The sequence below is a fragment of the Pseudopipra pipra genome, chromosome 6 (assembly GCF_036250125.1).
Source record: "Pseudopipra pipra isolate bDixPip1 chromosome 6, bDixPip1.hap1, whole genome shotgun sequence".
Lineage (NCBI taxonomy): Eukaryota > Metazoa > Chordata > Aves > Passeriformes > Pipridae > Pseudopipra > Pseudopipra pipra.
In genome coordinates this window covers 54989858-54998571 of record NC_087554.1, presented here as the reverse complement: position 1 = coordinate 54998571, position 8714 = coordinate 54989858, and the positions used below count along the sequence as shown (strand labels likewise).

Below are 8714 nucleotides of genomic sequence, written 5' to 3'. Positions count from 1 at the left end.
AATAGAGGAAAAGCTCTAAAGTAAGTAAATATGAGTGGTGGATATGAAACCCTATATTGCAATGCCAGTGTAAAGGCATTAATTTGGATGTAAAGGTAAGCCCCGTGTTTGCACTTCTAACTACTTCAGGCTTCTATCTACCTGCATTAGAAAGAAGCTGCTTCACTCATAAAAGGTTGAAAGGGCAGTTACATATAGTATTAAAGTTTTGGAGGTTTTTTTTTTATTGTGGAAAATATTATTCACTTGAGGATTCTGGTTGATACACCCCATGCAAGCATTTTCCCAGAAATACAGCTGTAACAGCAACAATGCAATTAGTTTTTCTTCTTGTGACTAAAACAATGGCATTTAAATCCACACACCAAGGCTGAAGGTTAAATGATTGTGGAGACATAGCAGTTGTTGTTTGTAACAGATTGTGAATAACTCTGGGAAACAGAACAATATTGCTGTGAGTTTTGCTGCCTGTCTGTAGGCAGTTTGGTTAACTCAAAATTTTCTCCTGCTTTGGATGTTTAATAAAACAAAAATAGGCATCCGTTCAAGTATTCCTGCCCTGGTGCAAACCAAACAAATCCTTTTTTGTTGTTGTTTTTTATTAATTCACTCAGCAGACACAACCTTGAGCCGTTTAGGTATTTAATCACTTGCAAAAGGTATTTTGAGGGAAGCGAGAAATCCCAGACAGTATCCCAGACCCAAGTGTCGGGGCCAAAACCAGAGGAAATGGTGTGTTCAGGTTCAGCCCCCTCCCCCAGGCAGTGCTGAAATGCCACATGTGACTCCCCCACGGGGGTCCTGGCAGGGGCTCTCTTGCCATGTTGTACCACAGCCTTCACTGCAACACCAAGTGCTGCTGTGCCAAGGGCACACCCAGCCTGGGAGGGTTCCACAGCCCCTCTGAGGTTCTGGCCAGTGCTGCAAATTCAGGATCCTTTCAAGGGTGGTTTTTTTCCTTACACAGAACAATCAGGTGGAATCCCATGGATTTTTTTTTTTTTCCTTATGCCAGGGCTGAATTTGGCTTTGTGCTGTTCGGTAGTGAATAAAGTTATATGGTTAACAAAAAAGGGTGAAAAAGAGCTGTTTTTTCAGATAAAACAGAATTGAAGAGAGGCATTTCACATGGGATGTCACAAGGCTGCACATAAGCTCCTGAGACATTGGGGATGTCTAGGACCAGGGCTGTGTAGGTGCCTCTTCCTGGAGCTGTCATCTCCTGGTGGCAGAGGCAGGTGTAGGGCTGGGCTGCAGGCTGAGGCAGGGGCAGGAGATGCATGGAATGAGCAGCACAAACTGTTTCTCAGTCCTTCCCCTCTCTGCACTCCACTGTCTCCCCTTTGCCTCTCTCCTTGTGCCACAAGGACACAGTTCACATCCAGAAGGTCTCCTGCGCCAACATGATGTATCATCCATGCTTTGGCAGCCTCAGGCAATGGTGCTTCCGAATAACAGAAATAACAGCTCCTCCTGAGCTTGCTGGGAGAGCTTCTTACCAAGTGCAAATCCAGCCTGGCCCTTTGGGCTGTTATTTCTTTCCACACGTCTTCTTGAAGACAGCACGTATGTGGTCCTGGGGAATGGTCTTTGTTTCAGAGGGTGACTAACAGCTGCTTAGCAAGAAGAGGCACAGGGTGGATTCAGCCTTGAGATCACTGAGGAAAGAGGTACCATGTGCTTTCGCTGGTGCCTTGAAGGCTCAAGACCCATTTGTTTAAAGGGCTCTCAAGACTAAAGCATGAGTAATGCATTCTTGAACTGTCGCGCGGGCTGTGAGGGGAAGATGACGGTCCATGAGTGCATGACGTGCTTTTAGAGACAAAAGCCACCAGATTTTTGGCCTTGCTCCTTCTAATGAATCCCTGATGACTAATTCCATGATTGCCTCTTATCTACTCAATGAGCTTCTGTTCATAGCACAGTTCTTTCAGGAAATATTTTTTCCCCTGAGTTTTGGAAAAAGTATTGTAAAGTTGTGAGCTCCCTTGCTCAGGAAATGATCCCCAGCATTTTGTGCCTTGCTCAGGATAATGGACTTTTATGATTACTTTGCTTTTCCTTAATTTCAGTTCTGGAATTACCCATGACGAGCTTCACCAGGAAGCGCTGTTGGATCTGGGCAACCTGGTCTAGTGGAAGGTGTCCCTGTTCATGGGAGGCAGGCTGGACCTAGCTAATCTTTGGCATCCCTTCCAACCCCAAACATTCTGCAATTCTGTGTTTCTGTAAGAGCCATCAATGGTAGGGACTACACACTGTGCTCAGCGCTCCAGCCCCGTCAGCACTACTGGTAGTTTTGCTGCATCTAACTTGCCTCTACTTACCGAAGTAGAAGCTTGTTTCTCTATTCCTGACCCCCACAGAAAATGGTGAGGAGAATATGTCTTCCCTTTTGCAGTAATTTTTTATCCGACCAGAAGACAATTGTCACAACTGCGCTCTGTGCCTTCGCTGGAAATAACACCTTAGTCCATAGGCAGCAAAAAGTTGAAGGCCACTGCTCTGCACTGACCAATGTTAAGCAAAGCTTTCTTTCTCTGTGGATGCAGTTTGTGAAATAATTCCAGTTTTCTGGGCCGCCTTCTGATGCTCAGCGTTTTTCTCCCAGCTGTCATTCACCATCCCCTTCCCAGGGACTGAGTGCAGCTGGGGGATGGCTTGGCAAGCTGTGTAACCACCTCTTTCTGCCTTCTGGCTTGGTTTGCTTTTTCTGCACTTGTGTAACACTTTTCACAAAAAACCAGTTCTGTCTTGCCTGATGCCAGTCTCCCCACAGTCCTGGGAACCAAGGCATAATCCTGCATCTCCCAATGAAGCCATGGCATCTCCCCAGTCCCACACTCATTATGGAGCTCAGGCTGCTCATGCTGCCAGGCACAATTTCATGCCTGGCCAAACATAAACCATGCCTGGTCAGACATCTTGGGACTTAGGTGCTCATCTTTAATCTGCCATTCACTTCTCCTGCCTCATTTAGCAAGAGGTACAACCCCTGTGCAGCTAGCAGAGAAAGCCCTACGCCGACATTTCAAGACTCTCAAGTAGTATCAAGATGGCAAAAATACTACAACAGCCTTTTTTTCAGAGGTTTCTCTGTCTTACATGTTACTTCTTTTCTGGATAACATATTTGAATGACTTGGTATGAATTTACAAATATAAATGGAGAGTGGTACATTGAAAGAGTATTAGAGGCTATTTGCAGTGCTCTGTGTGACAGGGATGAAGGCAGGAAGACAAAGTTTATGTGCTCAGTATCCTCAGGCAGTAGACAGTTATGTGGCTGTGGGACTAGAGAAAATTTTTGTAGTTTTGTAAAGGTTATCTTAATCCACTTTTGCCACACAATAATGTACATCAGTCTTAACCTTTCCCCAATACCGTTTTTTTATTGTAACAGTGATAGTAAATAGTTTAAATCAGTGCTCTGTCAGCCTGACTGATCTCTTGCACGGGTTTTATGGGAGAGGTGGACCAGTCCCCGTGCTAATGTCACGTCATCATAAGCAGTATTATAAAAAAATTGTCCTGAAGGGATGGAAACGGACAATGATACTGAGCAGAGCACTGCTGTATCTACCCAGTACCAAGAGAATGAAAATGACTGGCTTTGGGGCAGTAAATCCAACCACAACAAGATTTCATGGAGAAAGATGCAAAATACAGAAGACAAGTGTTCGCTAAACATCAGTACTTTGGAGAAGTGTGATATATAATCACCAAAGTCGCTAAACCTAAAACTAATACAACTTTACTTTTCAGCCACCCCTGAGATAATAATGCTCTGGCACCTCTTTTCATGCCAGCTGTGTGTGCTGGGTAGTGTCAGGCCACATCACCCAGCTCATAAAGTGGACGGAATATTGCAATCTGCTTCTCACTGATCATCTTTAATATTTTCACCCAATTGAGGGCTCATTTCTGAAAGATACCATGACAGGGAGCTAAACATTATAGTGGTGCTGCACTAAAAGACTTTTTTCAAGAGTATTTTGACTGATTGATTAGGAGCCTCAGCTCAGGGACAGCCTCCTGGGCATTCACTGCAATGTTTTGGTACTCCTCCTTTCTTGCTTTGTGTGAGCCTGTTTTCCATATCTTCCTTCCAGGAAAGGGCAACTTCACAGAGCAAAATTGATGAAATGATGGTACCCAAAGGCTGGTCTCAGATGGTAAATGCCAGCCCATGTACCCTGACTGCAGGCACTGTTCCCTTGCTTTTCACCCCAAACCAGAAACAAACAGTATTGTGAAACAGCAGAGACCTCTGAAACAAAAAAAATGTCTTTCACCACCCACACAATACTGTCAGCTGTGCCAAATCTGCACATCCCTCCCCCTCCCTCAAAATGCATTGTTCACCCCTGAGAAGCTAAGTCTGGAGAGAGTTTGGTTCTTCCATTTAGTTGGATACTTTTGAGACAGCTTGATTCACCAGAGGATGCATCTGCATAATGTAGCTTGGGTCTTTGGGGATAAAAGTGAGCTCTATGTCCTGGAGGGAATGTAACTGTGTGTTGGGGTAGGAATGGGTATGATGGTGTTTTTCTTCACTGAGAAACAAGTAGGAGGAGGTAACAGGATGATAATAATTGAGCTCCTTGGCACTTTCCTACAAGAGCAACATATTTCACATTTAAAAGCCCTGAGAGGCCTTTCTTCTCTTGTTTTTGGAATGTGAGATGTGGCGTAATGAACACTGGATGTTTTACAGAAGACAGCTGGACAGCAGCAGCTCATTTTGGAAAGCACACAGTCCTTCTTCTCTCCTTGTTTAACTGGCTCCAGGGTCTGCTCTGCAGCCCAGACCAAGCATCCCCCTGCCCAGGGAGACCCCTGCCTCTCACCCATCCTGGATCTCCCTCTCCACTTGGACAGCTGTTGGGGCAGGACAGGGACTGAACCATAGTCTTGTCATAATGATTTGCTCAAGAGCAGGCAGCTGGAGAGCAGCAGCCTGGAGGAAGCCAGCTCTGTGCCTGTCACTGGCTTACAGAATGCCAGGCTGCAGGATCTGAGTGTCCCAGGAGAGGCTGTGACAAAAGGCAGGCCATTGTGCCCAGCTTTCCTCCATGACTCCAGGGTAGCAACTTGCTTTTATTAGAAAACGGAAGCCGAGCTCCATATCTAATCCCAGGGCCAGGCATCTGGAGGCTGAGGAGAGGCTTTGTGAAACATTTGCCAGTCAAATAATAAGATTGAAAACCCAGTATACATTTAAGTAATACACTTGGGAAAATGCCTGTGCCACAGATGCCTGTGCTTGGATGAGAGATGCATACAGGACAGAGGGAAATTTCTGATGCACAAAAACTCCCACTGAGACTTTAGTGCTTCAAATCCTGCACTCCACCGAAGTTGCAGTCTTAGAAGTCTCTGAGTATGTAAAAGAAATCTTTTTGTTTCTTCCATTTAGTCAATGCTTTTAACAATAAACGTTAATCTCTCAGCACTGGTGTCCTTCCCCTCTGCTGGGATGGGGGATGTAGCTCACAGATCCATGAGGGGTGTAATCCAATGCTCCCTGATTCACCATGACCCCAGGACAGGAAAGGGGAGCTCCAAAGTGTTCCTGAGCTCCTCACATCCAATGGGAGATGCATATGATATTTTACTTCTCCTTCTCCATAGCAAATACAAAGAGTCACCAAGCTGAGGATTTGCAGGAATTGTCATGAGCTGTATTGAAGAAAGATGCAGGGCAGAAAATTCCTTCCAGGATTTTCTGTCTCAAGCTGTCAATTTGTACCTGATATTTCAAAGCCATCTTTAGAAGAACACCTTATCTTTACTACGGAGGTAGCAGGTTTATCTTAGAAAAATTCTCATAGGATGATTGTGAATAAAAGGTGCACTCTTTATTTCTCATCCATCAGAACAGCTCCCTTGGCCTGTCACCAGTGCCTGCTGCTCACCCAGGCTGAAATTTATACTGGTGCAACCCGAAGCAAAGGAAATGAAAGTCTCACTGCTGGTGCTGTAAGCTCTGCTGTAGACAAATTAGTGTTCAAGGCTATGCCATGTCCACATTTATCAGATTAATTGATAGATCATAAATACATCTCTGTAAAGTCCAGATTTATTGCTGTGGAGGGCAACCTAAGGATAAATTGAATTAAATAAAATCAGATTTGTACATCTCTAGGCTGCTGGATGTTTCTTTTAGTCTCCCCTGCAGATGCTGGATGTGATGCTTTGGATCACTCATGGTGTTAAACCAATGGTGTTCCATGCCCGTCGATGGGGTGATGCTGGCTTACACCAGATGAGGATCAGATCTGTAGCACTATGTCTGTCCACCTCACATTTGGTTTCATACTACAGTCAGATTGTACCAGATTTGTTAAAATATGTTTAAACATACAAGAAAATGGACTAGAGGCATGATGACCCTTTTCCTCAGGTCAAGGAGAACTTGGAGCTTCACTCCACATGGCACATCCGATCCAGACATGCCTGTCCACACAGAGAGGCTATGATGGCATGAACAGATCTTCGGTCCAACAGGAGTTTCCCAAGGCAGCCCGTGAGTGAGGAAAATCTGCTGAAATGCCTGAAGGGCCACCAGGGCCATCCTGGAGGGCAGAGTAGTCCATGTGCTACATGTCCCACCCGTGGGGTTTGCTTACCCAAAGTTTTCCTCCTCAGGCAGGTAGTGGTTTTTGGCATCAGGTCACAACATCACCGCCTTGCATCATGCCAGCTTGGCCAGCTGGTTCACAGTGGAGGAAATAAGACTTGGGTGCTACCACATCCCTGCCCAAGCTCTGCCCCTTGATTGCTCATGGGTACTAATTACAAAGGAGGCTCTCGCTCTGCTGCTGTATAATTATGCAAAGCACAGTCCGAGCCTTAATATAGCTCTGAGCGAACTGCTTTTGGTTTTCTCTGAAGAGAAATTTAATTTTGGACCAAACAACAGAGCAGCCTCCCAGCAATAGAATCTGTATGGAACGTGAGGTAGACATGGTGTCTGAACTGGAGCTGCTTCCCAGGGGCTCTTGCAGGAGGTTGGTGTCTCAGTGCCTCTGTTGCCTTTGGGTTCTGAACTCAGGGTAGCAAGTTCAGAAAACTGCTTCTTTCTCCATGGCAATCAAATATTTGGGTTTGCAGAGGAGCAAGGGAGGGTAGCAGATTTTGGATCATGTATAGAGGCAGTGTGGGAGGCGGGAGGATGCTGACTGCTGTTCTGGTTCTGTTTTAGAAGCAGCATATGACCACCGGAACATCAATTTCAGCGAAGAGCGTGTTGCCCTCTCCTCCATTGGAGCTTTCCAGCACATGGCAGACCTGACGAAGAATTGCCGCTCTCCTGGTGCGCCCCAGCCCCCGGCGCGCGAGGATGGCCAGGATGTGGTCCTTCCTGAAAAACCAAACACGACCTTGCTCAGACCTGGCAAGAAAACCAGCCCCAAAGGTAACAACCAACAACCATGAAGGAGATGGAGCAAGGACATAGCAAAGTGCCAGGGACCGTCCCCTCACCACGCTGGAGGAGCCACCAGGAGCTGGGTCTCCAGCTTATGGAGGTATCAAGCCAGTGAACATCAGCTCCTGCCACACTGCACTGGTGGGACGCCCTCCTGCTGGCTGGTGCTTCAGGGAATTTCCTCCTCTGTCTCCACACACACGTGATGCCTATTTCAAGTTTTCCTGAGAGGCTGCAGACCTTTTGTTTAATGGTTATTTTGAATTGAGTAATGGAAGTGCTAATATTTAGGAAGTTGACAGGCACCAATTAGATTAGAGCTGGGAAGCCAACTTGGAAACATACCCTGTTCCAGTAATCTCAGTATATACAAACTCCTTAACGTCTCTGAGAGCTCAGGGGAAGAATTAAGAGACCTGAACAGGAAGCAATGCAGGCCCAACAGGTTCCACCCCGTTTTCCAAACTTGATTGTTAAAAATAGTATTACTCAATAATGGAAAGTCAATAATTAGATAAATCAAGAGGACGAGCCTTAAAACCTGGCTTGGGTCTGAGCCTAATGATGAAAAAGTACCACAAATTACAGCCTTGTAAATGGCTTTTCTGAGTGGAAAATTGTTTTCAAATAACCATCATTGATGACTAGGCATAATTTACCTCCCCCATCCTTCCCAGAAAAGGCACTGCCTCCTTCGTCAGCTTAATCTGGCCACTGAGATTAAACCTTTTTTTTTTTTTAATAGGTGTGTTCACCTAGGAAATTACTCAAGAACAATTTTTTTTTTCATGTCCATGTCTTGAATTTCCCCACACAGATAAGCCTGAAGCATATCTGACCCAGTAAAGTTAAATCTAGTTATGAAAAATTTTGAGCTGCAGCTATGGGGAAAGGAAAACAGATTTAATGTGATTTTTTTTTTTCTCAATATTTGAGGATCCACTTCAGCGTTCTGAGCAATTAGTTGAATTTATGGTTTGTTTTGATTGTATAAATGTCATCCATCAGAAAGAGTGTAACTCTGTACAAAAGCCTTCGGGTTTTTTTCCTGAAATTACTCTGATGAAATGGAGTTTTCTTCAGTCTGTACCACTGATATTCATTCTCAGTTGTTGGTAGAAGAGCTGTAGAAGAGGAGGTAACTTCTGATTTAGTTGGCAGCTGTTTAGCCATGCACAGAGCCAGTCACTTTGTTTACTTTTGCAGTAGTTTTAAATTTTTCAGATGCAGCTTTGGAACAACAAACGGAAAGTACAAAAGAAAGAATATGTAATTTATTCCAA

General features: G+C 45.0%; 1 protein-coding gene across 1 annotated transcript in view; it reads right to left on the bottom strand.

Annotated features, from left to right (window-relative positions):
* Nucleotides 1-221: 221 nt before the first annotated feature.
* Nucleotides 222-8714, bottom strand: part of EXOC3L4 (exocyst complex component 3 like 4) — a 30419-nt gene continuing 21926 nt past the window's right edge. The window contains exon 12 of the mRNA XM_064659242.1: nucleotides 222-7365. Coding sequence (XP_064515312.1) covers nucleotides 7203-7365 — 163 coding nt within the window. The 3' untranslated portion in view covers nucleotides 222-7202. The remainder of the gene's footprint in view (nucleotides 7366-8714) is intronic.